At 53.3% G+C, this 18800-nt stretch overlaps 1 protein-coding gene across 6 annotated transcripts in view; it reads right to left on the bottom strand.

The window, feature by feature from the left end:
* Positions 1-14220, bottom strand: part of SH2B3 (SH2B adaptor protein 3) — a 37520-nt gene extending 23300 nt beyond the window's left edge. For 5 of the 6 annotated variants that reach the window (XM_059876156.1, XM_059876157.1, XM_024977441.2 and 2 more), the window contains exons 1-2: positions 13869-14220; positions 3121-3933 (exon numbers count right to left, since the gene is read on the bottom strand). In XM_059876156.1, coding sequence (XP_059732139.1) covers positions 3121-3906 — 786 coding nt within the window. In that variant the 5' untranslated portion in view covers positions 3907-3933; positions 13869-14220. Of the gene's footprint in view, positions 1-3120; positions 3934-13868 lie in introns of those variants that run through there. The other variant, NM_001193067.2, reaches the window with a different exon arrangement.
* Positions 14221-18800: the final 4580 nt, after the last annotated feature.

The raw sequence follows: 18800 nt of genomic DNA, 5'->3' as shown, positions 1-18800 counted from the left end.
ACTCTTCACAGGACCTCCTCCCCTGCGAGCCGTCTTCCCCTTCTGTGACCCCACCACGTTTCTGTGCTGCTTTCTTAAAAACATGCAAAATGCTTTCCCATCTCCGTGCCTTTTCCCTATGCTGTTCCTGAAACCCAGCAATTCTTACCTCAGTAAGATCTTAGTTCAGGGACTTCCCTGGTGGTCCAATGGTTAAGAATCTGCCTGCTAATGCAAGAGATGTATGTTCGATTCCTGGTCTGTGAACCAAGATCCCACATGCCGCAGAGCAACTAACCCTGATGCCACAACTGCTGAGACCGTGCGCTCTGAAGTCTGAGAACCTCAACTAGAAGCCCACTCACTGTAACAAAGACCCAGTGCAGCCAAAAAACAAAAGATCTCAGTTCAAAAGTCACCTCCTCAGTGGCAGCCCAGTGCTTAGGACTCCATGCTTTCACTAACGAGGGTGCAGGGTTTCAATCTCTGGTTGTGGAACTAAGATTCCCACAAGCCTCACAGCACAGTTGGGGGAAAAAAAGTTACCTCAAGATTCACAGTTAAACTTTGGTGATTAAGACAGTGTGGTGTTGGCATAGGATAGACACACAGGCCAATGGAACAGCAGGTCCAGAAGCACACAGATGGACACTAGATTCAGGCTGACAGTAGCATCACATGAGACCCAATGGGAAAAAGAGGGTCACATCAGCATGCAGCACCAGGACTGGAAGAGCTGTGACCCCTGCCTCACACCGCAGTTCAGGGTGGATCTTGTGAAGGCCTGTCAATATGATTCAGCCCAAACAATAAAGCTTTTAGAAGACAAGACAAGAAAGATCTTCATGACCCTTGGTAGGCAAAGATTCCTTTAATGGGACAGAAAAAGCACTAACCATAAATGAAAGCAATCGATAAACTTTAGACTACATTAAAATCAAGAACTTAGGTTCACAAAAGGATTCCATTAAAAGAGTAAAAAGATAAGCATAGTGCAGAAGATGATACGGACAAAGAAAGTGCCTTCAGGGTATATAAAGACTATAAATCAATAAGAAACAGACAGACAACTCAATAAAAATGACAAACACTTGAAAAAAGAGCCAGTCCCAATGGCCAATAAACACATGATAAAGTGCTCAACTTCATAAGTCAGGGAAATACAAATTAAAGCTGCAATTTGAGATACCAGTATACATCCATTGAAGAGAAGAAAAAAAAGACTCATACACTGCTGATGAGGATGCAAAACTGTGCTGTCAATTTGTAGAAAAATTTAGAGGTTTCTTACAAAGTTAAACGTGCACTTACCATATGACCTAGCACTTCCAGGAATCTACCAAAGGGAAATGGAAGCATATGTCCATACAAAGACCTCAGAACAAATTTCATTACAGCATGATTTGTAAAAGTCCCAAAGCAGAAACAATCCAAATATCCACCAATCGGTAAACGGATAAACAAATTGAAGGACATCCATACAACAGACTGGATTTACTCAGCCATAAAAAGAAACAAACTCTAGTACATCCAAGAGCACGAGCAAATGTCTAGAACATACTGGGTGAAAGAGGCCAGACATAAAAACCAATGTACTGTGCGATTCCAGTCTTCCTAGGTTGCCCCAGTGGGAAAGAACCCGCCTGCCAAGGCGGGTTAGATGTAACAGATGGGGGTTCCATCCCTGGTCAGAAAGATCCCCTGGAGGAGGGCATGGCAACCCACTCCAGTATTCCTGCCTAGAGAATCCCATGGACAGAGCCTGGCAGGCTGCAGTCCATGGGGTCCCACAGAGTCAGACACAACTGAAGCGACTTAGCACGCACACACAGACTGTGCAATTCCATTTATATGAAGTTCAAAACAGAGAAATGCAATCCATAGGGGCATGAGTCAATGCGTGTGGGGGGGTGGGTGCTGATGTGGAAGAGGTGTGAGGGAGCCCCCCAGGGCACTGGGCCACTGGGTGTACAAACACAGAGATCCTTGTGAAGTTTCAGACGCACTTCACACGGCTCAGCATGTGAGTATGACTCCACAGAGAAGTTTAAAAAGGAAAGGTACTTCACACAAGGGGCTTCCTTGACAACATCCCATCCCACCCCCAAATTAGGACCTCCTCCCAGAGGTTCCATTTCTTTCTTTCAGAACACAAGATACAATTTATAATTCCAAGTTCATTGGTCATTTTACTCCTTCAATAGCCCCACCAGGACACCAGCTTCCCCAGCAGCTAGTGCTGAGCAGTTGCTAAACAAGTATTTTTTGAATGAATGAGTAATTGTTGGTCTCCTCCACCCAGTCGGTGACCCTCCCCCCCCACCCCCCAGAGCTGGGATCTGCTTTGCTCACTCTCTAGACTAAGGGCCTAGGACATAACAGAACCACAAAGAGAAGGGAATTACAGGCCACAGGATCCCATCAGCTTGACACATCTGGTCAAAGACGGAGTCCTACAGGTGTCCAGAAGACAAGGAGCCTTCAGCCTCAACTGCACCACTGGAACTGTGTCCCAAAAGACCCAAAAAAAAAAATCTAAACTTCAAAGAAAGTAAGACATTCACAAAGCATGGAAGGCCTCTAAGGAATTCCACCACAGTTTTTAACTCCTTAGGAGAAATCCTCCTATTTGTCAGGATCAACCTGGGTCAGGCTTTTCAAGGACCCTGAACCAGGCTGCCACCAGCCCACATGATGCCCATGTATGGTGTCCCTGGATATTCTACAAAATCCCTGACCAGTGCTGCTGAAAACTGCCAAGGCCGCTGGAAACAAGGCTGAAGAATCATTCATCACAGCCAAGAGGTGCCTAAGAACACATAACGACTACATCAAACTTGGTGTCCTGAGGCAGAAAAGGGACCTTAGGGGAAAACCAGGGGAATCCAAAGGACCCTCCGAGTCCAGTTAACAGTCACGTTCCAACGTTTATTCCTTAATTATACGACGAATGTGCATGGCATTGTAACAGAGAAACACGAAGCAAAGCTGAGTGTGGCGTCTAAGGGAGCTCTGTACTACCTAAAAATGGGAAATGATTCTCTGAGGGAACAGTTTACTTTTTAAAAGTCCCCTGGGCACTCTGCAGCTACCTGCTGGGAAAGTGTCACCACCCGGAGCCACGTGCGCACGGGGTCTTACCTTGGGCGGGTCGAAGAGCTCTAGCAGGCGGTCTGCGCCGTCGGGGCCCGTGCGCCGCAGCGCCAGCCGCCCCCGCTGCCAGCGCGCCCCGCTGTCCATGGAGGCCTCGTCCGCCAGGCTGTACCGCAGGGTCGCCTCCTTGAGGGCCTCGGGCGGCGGCTCCCGGGCCAGGCTCCAGGGCAGGAGCTTCCTGGCCAGGCCGGGCCTGGCCGGGGCCTCGCCGGCCTCCCCGTTGGTGGCGACGGGGCCCGCGGGCAGCTCGCCGGCCGAGCGGTGGCGGAAGATGTGGCGGAGGCTGTGGCGCAGGTGCCGGAGCGAGCAGGTGGCGGCCGGTCGCGGCGGGGCCAGCTCCTCTGAGCTGCGGGCCTTGGGCAGGCCGGGGGCGGGCGCGGGGGCGGCGGGGCCGGGGCCGGCGCCCTGCTCGGCGGGGGCCGCCTCGGCCTTGGCCGGGGACCCACGGCCCGTCTCACGGTAGTCGCGCGCGGGGGCGGCGGGGGCGGCCCGGGGTGCCGGCGGCCCGGGCGCCCGGCCCTCGCGCACTTCGCGGCAGAAGTAGCGCTGGAAGAGGTCGGTGAACTGCAGCGACACGAGCTCGGCGCGCAGCGGCGCGTGGTGCGGGTGTTCGCGGGCGAAGAGCCAGTACTGCCGGGCCAGCTCCCGGGCCGCGGCCACCGCGTGCAGCTCGCAGAACTCGCTCCAGCCCCGCGGGGACGGGGCGGCCGCCGCCGAGGTGGAGGCCGAAGACGCAGACGAGGCCGAGGAGGACTGCAGGGTGGGCCCATTCATGGCGGAGACCGAGGTGGAGTGGCCAGGCTGAAAGACACGGTGGGGAGTGCGCAACAGAGGAGGGAGTGGACGGCTGGGCAGACCACCACAATACCACTGCCAGAGATGCTGGTCACCAGGCACTACCTCAAAAAGCAAAAATTACCTTAATACCCAATGCTGGTGAAATGCAGCAAAATGAGCACTCCCCTACAATGTTGCGGGTACTGGGGGAGTACAGCCTTTTGGGCCGGCAGCTTGGGAGGATCATTTTCAGACCTAGTAATTCCCCTTGTAAGTAGTCAAGAGAAACAGTTTCCCACCTGAGCAGAGACACGTGCACAGGACAGTCCCCTTCCAGGTGTTTCCTGCCCCAACATTTATAATAGGGAAAAAGTGCTGTGCTTAGTTGCTCAGTCATGTGAGACTTTGTGACCCCATGGATTGCAGCCTGCCTGTCTCCTCTGTCCATGGGATTTCCCAGGCAAGAATACTGGAATGGGTTGCCATTCCCTTCTCCAGGGGATCTTCCTAACCCAGGGATCGAACCCAGGTCTCCCACATCACAGGCTGATTCTTCACCGTTTGAGCCAGGGAAAAGGTAAATTCAACCTAAGGGCTTCCTAGGTGGCTCAGCAGTAAAGAATCCTCTTTCGAATGCAGCAGTTGGGAAGATCCCCTGGAGAAGAAATGGCAACCCTCTCCAATATTCTTGTCTGGGAAATCCCATGGACAGAGGAGCCTGGTGCACTACAGTCTATGGGGTAGCAAAGAGTCTCACACGACTGGGCGACTAATAACAACGAATACAACCTAAACGCCTATCAGTCAGAGACTGGTGAAACAAACTGGGACACGTCTGCAGGCCAGAATGTGCTACAGCATATTCCAAAAGGAACAAGATTGATGCTACCATCTTGGGACGTCTCCAGGGCACAGCATCAAGGGAAAAAGCAAACCACTGAGCAATACAAACCATTCATGATCCCATTTACATGAACATACAAAGCAAAACTACCAATTCTTATGTGTACATAAATGTATTTAAGTGATGGGCAAGAAAGATGTGGCAGGAGCAAACCCATGCAGCAATAGTAGTGACTTGTGGGGAAGAGTCAGAAGTTGGGGTGCAAGAGGGGAAGTAACCAAGGAAGATTTATTACTTGTCTCTAGAAAATCTGGTTAAGAACATGGCGCCTGGAGCCTAGATTCAAATCCCACTGCTTACTAGTTGTTACCCTGGGTTCGTTGATGTCTTTCTGCCTTGCTTGCCCCATCTGTAAAATGGGGAACATGTTGCACCTACCTCATAGAAGTGTTATGAGGATTCACTGAATTAAATGGAAAGGCTTTGGAACCTAAGGAAAGCCTAATAAGTCTTGTAATCAATGTTACAATAAGAGTGTATTATTGGTGTAATAAAAATAAACATAAAAGATAAAAAGGAATAAACTAACAAGACTCAAAAGGGGTACAAAGGTACTTCCTGCTCTGATGGGGGAATGTTGGGACAGGTGACCCTTGCCTGTTCATCGCAACTGGGGCTCCTACACAATCAAAGTGCAGAAGCCCCCTACCCTCTGCTGTCCACGGTGCTGAACCCTGGCCCTCTCTCCTTACCATCAGTACTGTACTTCCTTCCAACCTAGCCAGGTTGGGCCTGGGCCCCTGCTGAGGACCACACACTCATGGACGCCTACTCACCCTACCCTGATATTACTGAGGACCTACTGTGTGCCGGGCACTGTGCTAGGCCCTGAGGATACAGGAGCGAACCAGACAGAGAAATTCCTGCTCTCCTGGAGCTACATTATACACAAACACACAAAAGTACTGGCTGTGTGCCTCTCATCGGACCTCTCTGAACCCTAGTTTCTTCATCTGTCAAATGGGGAGCAGCACAGTATCCACCTTCTAAGACCTTGAAAGAAGTCCTTGTAAGGGGACTCAAGGTGAGACTCTGAACCTAGAAACTGGGGTTCTTTCTGCCCCACCCCATTCTACATCTCCATGTCCTAGTGGTGACCCTGCAGCCGATCACAGCAGCATAGCCCAGAAGGCATGCAGTGGGTGCCACTGCTTTAGCTGGGAGGGTGCTGTGCACACACTTGACAACTTTGCACACTACAGGGCCCTTGGCAGCTACACACAGGAGGCACTTTGTACACAGTGGACAGAAGGGAAGGGAGAGGGGCCACATGTGTCCTTGGCCACCACACTCCAAGAAAACCACCCTGTCACTGAAGGAGAGGGTTTTACCTGAAAGTATGGGTAACCTGTCCTTGGCTAACCCCTTGGCCACCCCACACCTTGATACAGCACTGTGCTCACAGGTTGGGGAACCAGATTCCAGACCCAAGTGCCTGTCCCATCCACAAGACCTTGTGTGATCGGCCCTCACACTGGCTGCTGCTGGGCCACTGCATCAGGTGTCCCTGTGCCCTGCCTGCTCCCAGTCTCACTCAGAAGCCTTCCTTGAGCTCACTGGTGACTGAGTCCTGAACTTGTCTTTCAGCACACGTGCTCTCATTCAATCACTGTGATTATTTAATGAGTGACTCTCTCCCCTACCAGACTGTGAACTCCACAATGCCAGGAGCCACTTCCAGCTCCAACCCCAAGTCCTAGCATGCAGCAGGAGCCCAATAAACACCTGCGGAATGAATGAAGGTAGGAATACAAGAAGCTGGCTGGATTTGCAACCTCTGGCTCCTCCAGCAGGTGTGTGCTGGCCAGCATTCACTGATGAGCACTTCTTGCTGGGCCAACCCACTGCCTGGGCACCCAGGCCTGTCCCTTTGTCTGGAACACCTGACCCTGGTCCGACCCTGTACATCAGAGACCTGAAGCCCAGCTGCAGGACCAACCCTGGGAAGAGCCTTCTCAGAACAGCTGTGCCCACTCCAAGCTCCCTCACCACTCAGGCAGGGGCCAGCAGCCCTCCTCACTGGGCCCCCTACTCCAGTTCCCCACAGGAAGAGTGGTGGGTACTCAATACTTGCTAAACATCAGGCATTTTTATAACTGCTTTTGCAAAACATTAACTTTCCCAGGCTTAACAACAGCACTAGCAGGTAGGGTCAATAATTGCTCCCATTTTACAGGTGCTTAAACTGAAGCACAGATCTCCCATGGCTAGCGATCAATGCGAACCCCACACAGAAGCCCCCCACAAAACACCTGATCAGTGCCCAAACGCACACCACAAGGAAGACTTAGTGCCCAGTGAACGAGTGTCCAGAGGAGAAGACAGAAAGGCCTCACTCAGGTCCTTCTGGTGTTCAGACAGTACAGCATCTGCCTACAATGCGGGAGACCCAGGTTCAATTCCTGGGTCGGGAAGATCCCCTGGAAAAGGAAATGGAAACCCACTCCAGTACTCTTGCCTGGAGAATCCCATGGATGGAGGAGCTTGGTAGGCTACAGTCCATGGGGTCACAGAGTCGGACACGACTGAGTGACTTCACTCACTCAGGTCCTGCTGGAGTCAGGAGGCCCCAGCGACTCTGAACAAGTGGTTGGAAAATAGCCACAGGGTGAAAATTTTAAAAACAACAATAAATGACGCTATTTCACACTATGTGCCCTGCTCTGTGCTAAATACTTTGCATTTTTTCACTTGTTTATTCCCCATCGGCAGGGGCAGTCCCAGCATTATGCCCATTTGATGATGAGAAAGCCAAGGTGGGGGAGGAATGGTCTGTCCAAGGTCACAAGGCCCACAGGGGGCACAGCTGGGATTAAAAGCCTGTTCAGTCGCAGGGAGCACCAGCCATAGTGAGCAGTACTGCTCACCGTCCATCTCCCTCAGCATCTGCCCCAGCAGCCAAGGGCCACGGCACTCCGGCCCACTCCATGGGGCATGTCAGAACAGCAACTCCAGAAATGCTGAAGTTGCATGAAGTGGTGAATTCTCAGGGTTGAGGCGGGCTGCTGTTTGACAATCATACTCTTGCAATCATGCCCCTGACCTTCATGGACTGACAAAAGGCTGAGGGGCTTTGAGAAACCCACCACCACAAATGAGCTCACCACGGTGGAGATACCAACCAAATCTGGGTTCACATCCTCATTCTGCCACTTCCTCGCTGTGTGCTGCAGGAGAGAGGGCTCCCCTCCCCATCTGTAAAACAGGTTCATATTTTTCTCTGGACATTCACTAGGAGCATTCTAAGAACTGCTATCTGTGGGGTCCTCAGCACAGGGCTCAAGAAACAAGTGGCTGCTGCTGTTACTATTGTTCGAAAAGAGGGGTACCAGCTCCAGAGAATATCAAACCCGCCTGCTGTAAGAAGCCACAGGCAGAGTCTCACAGGCTTCACTGGCTGGGCCAGGAAGGGGGCAGGGCAGGGGGGGTGGGTCACAGAAGCCTGAACACAAGGCCTTCTCAGGGGAGAAGCATTGCTTAGGCAGCTCCGGCAGGAGCTCTGGGCAGGAAGCCACCAGCCAGAGCACTCAGCTGTGGCCTGTGTTGGGGAGGGGGCCACGCCTGGGAGCTTTCCTGGCCAGGGCAGGCAGCCAGGCCACAGGAAGGTGGTCCCCTCTTTGGGCCCTGGCCCAGGAGGTAGCATTTACTGAGTGTTTACTATGTGCCAGACACAGAGGAAGAACAACTGATCAGATCACGCCAACCCTGGGAACAGGGCCTAGAAGCTCTTGGCAGGAAAAGCAACTACTAATGACCTGTGGGTTCCCAGGAGCCCCCCAGGCTTCAGCTAGCAGGTATGAGGAGAGGGGTCTTTGGCGCATTTTTTCCCCTCCAATACCCTCCCCACCCATGGGAGCATCTAGGAATCTGGGCAACCAAAGGGATGAATAGCCGTCACAGAGGGCCTGCAAGTCCTGGGGGTCCCTCCCCACTCTTCATCCAGGGCTTTGAGAACAGGGAGTTCTGCTGGATAAGGAAGTAGGGGTCCAAGATCTCCCCAAATCCCCCAGCAGGGTAAGGGACAAGGATGAGGCAACAAGAACAGTGAGATCGGATTGCATTCTGGCGCCCCACCCCCCAATTCCCCACCGCACACCCACAGAGGTGGGGGCAGCTACTTCTGTGCCCATCCTGGGGCTCACGTCGCAGGGGAGGGGAGGTGGGTCTGCCTTTCAGGCCCCCAAGTTTAAAACAAGAGTGTCCACAGCATCCCTGCTAAGGGCAACCTGCGGCGGGCTCTGAAGCCTCAGCCAGTGCTTGGCGGGGACCCCTTGTTCAGGCAGATAGCAATGCATCCTACACCAAGCCTCAGGACCCCAGAGACTGAGGCTCAAAGCCTCTCCTCTGTCCCATCACCCCGGGTAATAATGGAATCCGGGCAAGCTAATATTTCCTGCTGCATTATCAGGCCCAGGTGCAGAGAAGGCCCTTACCCACCTGTGGGAATTTCACCTGCCAAGGCTCAGGGAGAATATTTTAAATTGTGTCAAGTGAACTTAAAATGAGCCAGTTCAGAGCCTCCATCCGCACCCAGGTCTACAGCTCACAGATGTTTAGGCAGGAAGTCTTACACCATCTGAGGAAGACGTCTCCTCCAAGGAGCCCTCCAGGTTCATTCCAGGCTGCTGGAAGCATTTCTGCCTCTCATGCCTGCAGCACCGACTTTCTCTGGGAGCCCAGATCCCCCCTGTCCAAGAAGGCCCAGAGAGTTGAGGGGATTCCAACACACAGCCTGGCAGGAGGCCCACTGCCCTTTCACACCACTCATGCTGGGTCAGACTGTAGACGAACCTATGGGAGGTTCAGAGCAGAGGTTCTGGGGCCCTAGGGAGGCTGAGAAGTGGGGTCTCTCCTAGACCACTGGGCAGCCAGGGAGCCCTGAGGCACTCTCTCTGGGGTCACCGAGTGCCCGAGGACATTTATCACACCAGCGCAGTCTGCCAGAACAGGAAATGTCCTCTGGCTTCCTCTGCCCCCACCCCCGCCTGACACCCCGGCCAACAGCCCGGCTAGGCTTCGGGAGGTGGGGAGAGCCAGGCCCATCCCGCCCCCCCCCCCCAAGAATAGGCAGAACTCTCTAAGCCACCCCCATCCCAGGACAGGACTTCTCCCTTTAAGTGCCCCTGGGTGGAGGAGAGATGGCAGGGCAGCCTGTCAGCTCCACGTGTCCCAAGGCCCCCAGACGGTGTTGCCTCTTCAGGATATCAGGACGGGAGCCCTCAAGCCCTCCCGCTCCTGTGCGCCTCTCTCCACACTCATCATCCTCTCTGGGACTCTCTTCCAGTGACATGACAGGAGTGCCAGCTCTCAAAAGGACCCATTTTGTGCCAATGGTCCTCTTTTGTGTCCACCTCCCCTAATCGCATTTCCAGGCCGCCAGCCCCTCAGGGCCAAGGCCTCCCCCTCAGGCGCCCTGTGAGTCTGCTCCCGATGAGCCGGGCACAGACTTCCTCCCCCCAGGCCTCCCTGGGGACATGCAGGGCAGTGGCAGGCTCTCCCCCGCTACACCCCAGCCAGCGGGGTGGGGGCCCACATCCGGGCAGGCCCCCAGGGGCTCCGCTGCCTGGTTCACGAGGAAGCCTGCAGCCCGGCCCCCCTAGCCGACCCCTGACAGGGTGGCGTGGGAGGAAAAATCTTCCAGCCATCTGCTCAGCTGCTGGGTTTCCGGACGGGGCGGAGCCGGGAGACACCAGGAGGACTTGCTCTCCTGGGGAAGTGCCCCTTGCCCCTGCGGTCAGGAAGGACTGAGCGGCCCAGGGATGACCATTGGGACCCCAGAGTCCCCACTGAAGAATGCTGGTCATCCAGGTTTCTGGGCCCAAGTCAGTGGTGTCCAGCTGCGGTTTGGACCTGCCCAGTCCCTAAGGGACCTCAGGCCCCGGAAGCCAGGGAGCTGGGGCACAGGGCTCCTGGGTCCAATTAGGCCTGACTCAGCCAGTGACCCTAGCTGAGTCACTTCCCCTGGGCAGCCTGCTGGCCTCAGTTTCCTCAGGGAGGGAGGGCAGCTGGGAACAGGGTCTGGCTGGGAACAAGCAACTTGTATTACACCTCTGGACTCTCTGAGGCAGGCTTCTTTCGTCTGCCAGATGGAAGCAGCTTCCTGTTCTGCCCCGCCAAAGATGCTGACCACCCCACGGCCCCCAGGGACCATTTTCCCAGGAAACCTGGCAATTAAGTGCCAGTCTCCCTCTCAGGCATTAACAGCAATAGCTCTTATTAAGCACCGACTGCATGCCAGGCACTGTGCCTGCCTCTTCTCAAAACAAACCTATTAGTGCTCTCATTCATAGACAAGGAAATCCACAGCTCAGAGAGGTTAAGGGACAAGCCCAAGGTCACACAGCCATAGCAAGTATACTCAACACAGTGTGAGTCCCTGCTCTGTGCCAGGCTCATACCCTTCACATATGAACTCACATATAGGATCATATACCCGAGAGAAGCTGGAACCCCCACTGGGCAGTTGAGGTCCAGAGAGGTCAGGTAACTTGTCCAAGGCTTCACAGCTAGAAGCTGGCAAAGCTCAGATTTGGTTCCAAAATCCATGCTGCTACTGCAAGAAGCAAGAACTGAACAGAGAAGTCCTCTCATTTGAATAACAACAACAATAACAACAACAGTGTCTATTATTAATTGAGTGCCAAGGCCAGCACTGAGTGCTTTATGTGCTCTGTCTCTCCCACTCAGGATGGGCAGTGTGGGGGACGGGCAGCTGGAACGTCCCTCCAAGTGCCTCCAACACTGCCCCCTCTGCCCTCGAGGAAGCTCCATCCAGGAGGTGGCACAGCCAGACCCAGACACCCACCGGCGCCTACAGGCTGAACTGCTGCAGGGCTCCCCAGCACCCGCTGGGCCCAGGCTACTGCTATACTGCAGTAGTTCTACAGGAACGAATTCGTGTTAGAAAGTTCTGTTCAATGGAGAAGGATCAAGCCCAGGATTCAGAAGAATGGGGGAGGGGAAGGAGAAGGAAAACAAGCAAGGCACACACACAAGATAACAATCATCTCTTCCTTATTACTATTCTTCCTCCCGAATTCACTCGTTTATGGTTCCGATGACCCTAAAGAAGTAGGTACTAATATCACACCCACTTGACAGATGAAGAAACTGAGGCGGGGGGGTTGTTAAGCAAGGCCATAAGAGCCGGGATTCACCAACATCTCACCCTGTCCAAGAACTCCAGAATTCTTCTCCCAGAACTCAGGAAACCCCAGAGCTGCTAGCGCAGGTGGTGCTCAAGGGAAGCTGATGAACAAACATTCCACAGCCAGTAACAATAACACTAATGATGGTAATGAGGAAAATCACCACCACCTGTAATTGAACCTTTCCATGCCAGGCTCATTATATGCCTACCACAAACCTATTATTACCTCATTTCACACAGGGGGAAACCAAGGCTCACAAGTGTCACTTGCCCATGCCCTCGGCTGGGAAAAAGCAGTGGGGGTATGGAACCTAAGCTTCCACGACCCTCCTCTGTCACTGCTGAGCCCTGAAGGAACTCAGATGCCAGAAGCTGATGCTTTAGTCCAGCCCCTTCCCAGCTGGCTCCTCCACAGCCCACAGAGACTCACACGAGTTCTAGGAATGTTCACCCTTTGGCTCCAAAGGATTTTCCCTCCCAGAGGGGGGTTGTGGGAAAAAGCTCAGAAAAAGTGTATTAAAAACCCATCCAACTTCCCCAAAGGGCCCTGGCCTCTCATCTGCTGACCCCAGCCTGACAAGGGGTCTCAGTCCGCTCTCCCCCCACTACGCCTGGGTCCCTTGGCCCCAGGGGGCCTCCAGGGCTGTTTCCGGTCAGGCAGCCAGGTCAGTGATGGGAAATTCAGACACAACTCGCACCCACAACTCTGGAGATGCCTATGCCCGCCGCCCTGGCAGGGGCCCTAGGGATTGGACTGTAAATGGGAACCGACTGGCTGCCCCAGCTGAGCAGGGCAGCTACTGGGTGTCGGAGGAAGCTCATCTCCCAGGGCAGATCTCCAGCCCTCCTGCTCCCAAAGCTGGTCCTTGGCCCTCCAGACTTCGTTTTGCCAGGCCCTCTGTTCAGAAACCCCCCTCCTGGAGCCCAATTTCACTTCCTCCCACTCAGTCCGGCCTGGCCATTCCCCTCCCTGGAGGCCTCCAGCTGCAGGCAGTGAACTCCTTACCTACATCATTGTGGCCCGGGAATGGGGAAGAGAAACAGGAGAATGAGGAAACTCAAGGAAAAAAAGTGGAATGGCAGGCAGGCCCCCCTCCCCAGTTCCTCAAATGCAGTCCCCACTGTTCCCAAAACCCCCAGAAACAGAATGAGGGAAGGGAGGGGATTTCTGCACCAGACATTAAGGGCCTCTGAAATACCTTCCAGCCCTGCTGACCTATTAGGCCAATGACTTGTTTCCCTGTTTATTTTGGGTGGAAGGATTCCCCTGGAGCCCCATGTCCAGGTGGGAAGGTACCAGTCCAAAGAGAACCGAGCTCTGAAAGCCCTAACCCTTTTGAACCCCCAGATTCTGCAGCATGGGGGCGCCTGGGCCACCCCACCTCCTGAGGCAGAGAATGGGGAGAGGGGTTTCTGGAATGCTGGGGGTGGGGGCGGTGAGTGCTACCCTCTTAGCCACATGGCCTGGCCTGGGAGAGCAGGGAGAGTCCTGTGCCCCACTCCAAGAGGACGCTTCCATTCTCACGGGCTGTTTGACTACTTTCACTTTCAAGGTACTAAAGCAGTGACCCCCCAACCCCTCCTCTCTAGGCACAATTTGACTGGCTAGGCTACAATAAGAGGCAGCTGGGAGTATTAGCCAAACCCTCTCCCAGCGCCTCCCCCACTGCCTCAGCTACCCCCACTACATCCCCAACACGTGTGTGGGTGTCGGCTGAGAGGGTGTTGCAGGAGCTGGGGAACGGTCACCCCTGAACAACCCCATCTGAGTGAGCAGCAGGACAATATTTTAGGCAGTTGCGGGAGTGCGCAGACACTAGGCAGAACGGGACACGGGGCCTCCCCGTTCCCCATTGAAGCCCTCCCAGCCCCGGAGGAGTGGAGCCCTGGGAAAGGCGTGCTTACCTGAGAGAGAGGGGGTCCGGGCCCGGCCAGCCCATGGCGTCGCGCGCCCCCGGCCCCCCAAAATCCCGAGGGGGCGGGCGGGCCCCCGCCCCGGGCGCGTTCTCTCCCGCGCGCCGGCTCCTGGCTCGCGGCTCGCTCGAGCGGGGCTCAGGCAGGAAACCCGGGCTCGGAAAATGGCCAGCGCCTCATCATTTCCGCCGCCAGCGCTTGACAGTTGCGGGAGGATGCGCCTCCGGGCCGCCACCGGGGAAACTTTGCTGTCTCCGACGTCGCCACCGCGGGCCGCGACAGTCCGGGCGGGCGGCCGGGCGGAGGCGGTGGCCCGAGCCCATGCCGCCCCGCGCCGTTATGTAAAGAGGAACCGGCTGTGCTAGCAGAGCCCAGCGGGGGAGGGCGGCTACAAGAGGGGCGGGGCCTGGGCGGGGCCGGGCCACGCAAAGCCCCGCCCCCGCCCGCCCGCGAGCCGGACTTGGCCGGAGGCGGTGGGGGGGCGGGAAAAACAGGGCTCGAGGGGCGGGGCTGGTCCATGCCCCGCCCACCAGCCCGATTTCTCCGCAACTGACCGAGTCCTGGGGTCTCAAACGCAAGCCCGGAGAGGCGGGCCCTTGTGAAACCACGCCCACAGCTCGCCCACCCTATGGCGTATCGCACAGTCTAAAGCAGGGAAGGAACGGCAGGCGGGGCGGGGCAACCCTGGCCCCACCCAGGGAGCGCCAGCGACCACCACGGGAGCCTCCACGCTGTGGGGGCGGGGTCGGATGAAGGAAAGGCGGGGTCTGAAGGCGGGGCCAGGCCACGGCTCCTGGCCTCGAGGGGGCGCGACCCTGCCGACTCCCTCCTGCCGGGCCTTATCTACGCGCGCCGGGCCGGTCAGTGCAATAGCGACCGCAGCTTTCATCATCACCCGGGGAAGGATCCCAACCCCGCCCAGCCCCGACTATCCGCAACTCTACTGAGCCGACCCCCCATAGCGCCACCCTCAGCTCTACCCCTGTCGTAACCCGTGGCCCTGTAGACGGGCCTCTATGGGCCCATCCATTTCCCAACTCCAGGAGGGCATCCTTCTCCAGGAAGCCCTCCTGAATCGCTGGCTCCCATGGCCTCTGGGCCTCCTTCTCTGCTCTCCCTGGAGCTATCTGAGCCATAGGTGGGATGAGGTTCACAGTGGGGTCCGCACTAGCCTGAGGGGGAGCATACACCCAGCCAGCCCTTCCTCTGACACACGGGGAGGAGGGGAGAGAGGAATGTCTGCTCTTCTCTCCCTCCCACAACAGGAAACAAGTCGCTCACACCCCCAGCTTGCAGGGGCCACATGGACTCTTTCCAGACAACACACTCTTCCATTCCCCTGCCTCCCCCTCTTACTAACCTTGGGCAAATGACTTCACTTCTCCACACCTCAATTTCCTCACCTATGAAATGGAAATAATAAGAGTACCCATAACCCAGGGTTGTTGTGAAGATTAAATGAGTTAATGCATTAAAGCACTTAGCAAGGGACTTTGCCCAAGGGGAAACACTGCTAGTGTTTGTTCAACAATCAGGCCTGAGTCTTGCCGTTGAGGTGCTACAGGAAGGGGTTCCCCCAGAAGATGGGGATTTCCAGATTTCACCAGATGGCGGAAGGGGGCCTGTCTGCTGTAGGATCCTTAGAGTTCAATAACCTTGAAGGAACTGGCCACAGACATGTGCTTTCCATAAATATGTATGTCAGGCATTGTTCAGAGTGCTGGGGACACAGCACTGAATGAGACAGACAAATATCCCTGCCTTCATGGGCATCCCTTGTCCTCAGCTGACATTCTGGTGAGGGGATGTAGAACACGAATAAATAGAAAGTGGGATAATGTATTATGAAGATGACAGAACAGTAACAGGATGGAGAGTGCTTCCCAGGCTGTCTGAGACTGGACACTTGGAGGACCTTCCAAGGAACTAATATTTGGAATGAGACCACCCCTCTCCTCCACCTCACAACAAGAAGGATCCAGGCATGATAAAGAACAGTAAGTGGAAAGATCCTGATGTGGGAATAAACTTGATGTATTCAAGGGAAGTCAAGAAAGCAGTGGTGATGCCTGGACTGACAGGACGAGATGAAGGCAGCCCCTCACATGGAGACTTAAAGGTCCTGGTGGCAGGTCTGGGAATTATCCTGGGAGCAACAGAGCCATGGAGGGTTTTGCACAGAAGGACCTGTTGCATTTGAGCTGCAAAGTTTGCAGCTGGCAACCCATAAGGAGGTGCCCCAGTGGTGTTCACACAGCAGCTGATGATGTGGGACAAAGGGAGTAAGTCATCAGGGAAGCCTAACCCGATCACCCCATATTATTATCTCTTTCTTACGTATGGGGAGACTGAGGTCCACAGAGAGCAATTACTTGCCTGCAGTCACACAGCTGCCAGGTGGTGCCAACAGAGCAGCCAGGTACACAGCAGTTGTCAAATGGTTGCTGAAATCTGCCAGCCACAAGCACTTTCCCTCTCACGGCAGCTTTGCTGACTTAAATGGAGACTTGTGGTTCTTCCCCTTTTTAATCACAGTGCAAGCCTTCCCTCGCGCCAGATTTCTCTGAGGCCCCAAGTGGTTTCCTTTCTCGTTTAATTTCTTCTCGCCACGCGTCCCCTCCAGAGTCCAGTTTCTTGTTTCAGTGCTCTCCGCGGTTGAGACTTCTCACTTCGTTTTTGTTTTTCCTTAGAAAGGCAAAGGGTTTTCAGCGAATACCCCTCCACCGCCTTGCCCTAGATTTCAGAGCATCACGGCTTAGAGCAGCGATTTCATCTTCTTCTCAGGCAGGCTGGCCGGCCTCGGCTCCTCCCACTTCACAGGTCACTGGGGCCCAAAGGGAGTAAGAGGTTTATTCGAATTCCCCGGAAACAAGCAAAGCAGTCTTGGGGGAGCCGCCAGCCCTTCTTTCTGACAGTGAAGAATGCTGAGCCGGAGCGCACCGACTGCCTGCCAAGCTTCGGGGCTCGGATACTCTCAGGATTAATAAGAGTAACAAAAGAGTAGTCGGTAACTATTAGTAAATACTTAATCGGATCACTGATAGTGATATTAACAACTGATATTAATAACAAAATTTAACCAGTACGGGGTTAATAATAAAAGGATCGATAACAATAAATATAACAATGTAATAACAGTCATGAAGTCTAACTAATAATAATAATACACGGTTAATTATTACAAGATTAATTGCAAATATAAAATAGCAATAAGATATTAGTAGTAATAATAAATATAGTAATAACAGGTCTAGGATTAATAGTATTAATGGTAGCTTATAGTAATAATAATAATGGGGGAGCTTCCCTGGTGGCTCAGTGTTAAAGAATCTGCTTGCCAATGCAGGAGACACCCATTAGATCCCTGATCCGGGAAGACCCCGCAGTCCATGGAGCAACTAATCCCCTGATCCACAACTCCTGAGCCTGTGCTCTAGAGGCCGGAACTGCAGCTACTGAGCCGGCCGGGCTCTAGAGCCGGTCTGTGCTCCACAGCGTGAGAAACTACCGCAATGAAAAGACCCTGCACTGCAACTAGACAGGAGCCTCGCTTGCCAGGACCAGAAGAAAACTCGCGCATCAACAAAGACCCACCCAGAACAGCCAAAAACAAATAAATGAAATTATAAAGAAGATAATGGTGGTAGGATTAATAATAATAAACATCAAACAATAGGATAGTAATAAGATTAATAATAAATATAATATAATATTGTTATGTTAACAGTTCTAGGACTAACAATAACCACTTAATAAGTAGATTACATGTTAATAATAAGTATAAAAATAATAGGCTAGAATAGGTATAAATATATATAACATACTATAATTATAATAACTAATGATCTAGGATTAACTATAACATGATTAACAAGTTTTTTTGTTTGTTTTTTAGTTATAACAGTTTATTGCTACCAACCCATCTCCCTCCACCCTCCTCATGCACGTGTGCTCTGTCATGTAACTCCATGGACTGCAGCCTGCCAGGCTCCTCGGTCCATGGACTTTTCCAGGCAAGAATACTGGAGTGGGTTGCCATTTCCTTCTCCCATGATTAACAGCTTTTGAGGCTTATTTCATGACACGTATTATTCTCTACCAGTGCCAACAAATGGAACTTTCTGTGGTGATGGAAATGTTTTATCTGTGCTGTCCAGTATGGTTGCCACATGAGGCTACTACTGAGTACCTGAAATGTGACTAGTGTCACTGAAGAAATGAATCTGTAACTTTATTTAATGTTCATGAATTAACTGCAAGGACATCCGACCAGTCCATCCTAAAGGAAATCAATCCTGAATATTCATTGGAAGGACTGATGCTGAAGCTGAAGCTCCAATACTTTAGCCTCCTGATGCGAAGTACTGACTCATTAGAAAAGACCCTGATACTGGGAAAGATTGAAGGCAGGAGGAGAAGCGGATGACAGAGGATGAAATGGTTGGGTGGCATCACCGACTCTATGGAAATAAGTTTGAGCAAGCTTTGGGAGTTGGTGATGGACAGGGAAGTCTGGCGTGCTGCAGTCCATGGGGTTGCACAGGTGGACATGACTGAGTAACTGAACTGAACTGAATGAACTGAAATTTAAATAGCCACACGTGGTGAGTGGCTACTGTACCAGCTCTGAATGTTTCACATATCTTAACTCTCACATCAGCCCTCACGTAAGTACTATTATTATTATTATCTCTATTTTATGATGAAGGAACTGAAGCACTGAAAAGTTAAATCATTGACCCTCATCAGAGTTTCTCCCCACTTCTAGGGCAGGCTCTAGGGGGTCACTCAGAGAGGTTTAGAATTTAGAGTTCATCATCTGTTTAGCTGTGGGATCACTTAGCCTCTAAGCCTCAGTTTCTTCATCTGTAAAATGGGAACAATTACAGGGCTGATCTCACTAGGTTGTGGGGGAGAATTTGA

The sequence above is a fragment of the Bos taurus genome, chromosome 17 (assembly GCF_002263795.3).
Source record: "Bos taurus isolate L1 Dominette 01449 registration number 42190680 breed Hereford chromosome 17, ARS-UCD2.0, whole genome shotgun sequence".
Lineage (NCBI taxonomy): Eukaryota > Metazoa > Chordata > Mammalia > Artiodactyla > Bovidae > Bos > Bos taurus.
The sequence above is the reverse complement of the archived record's forward strand: the minus strand, read 5'-3'. Positions and strand labels throughout refer to the sequence as shown.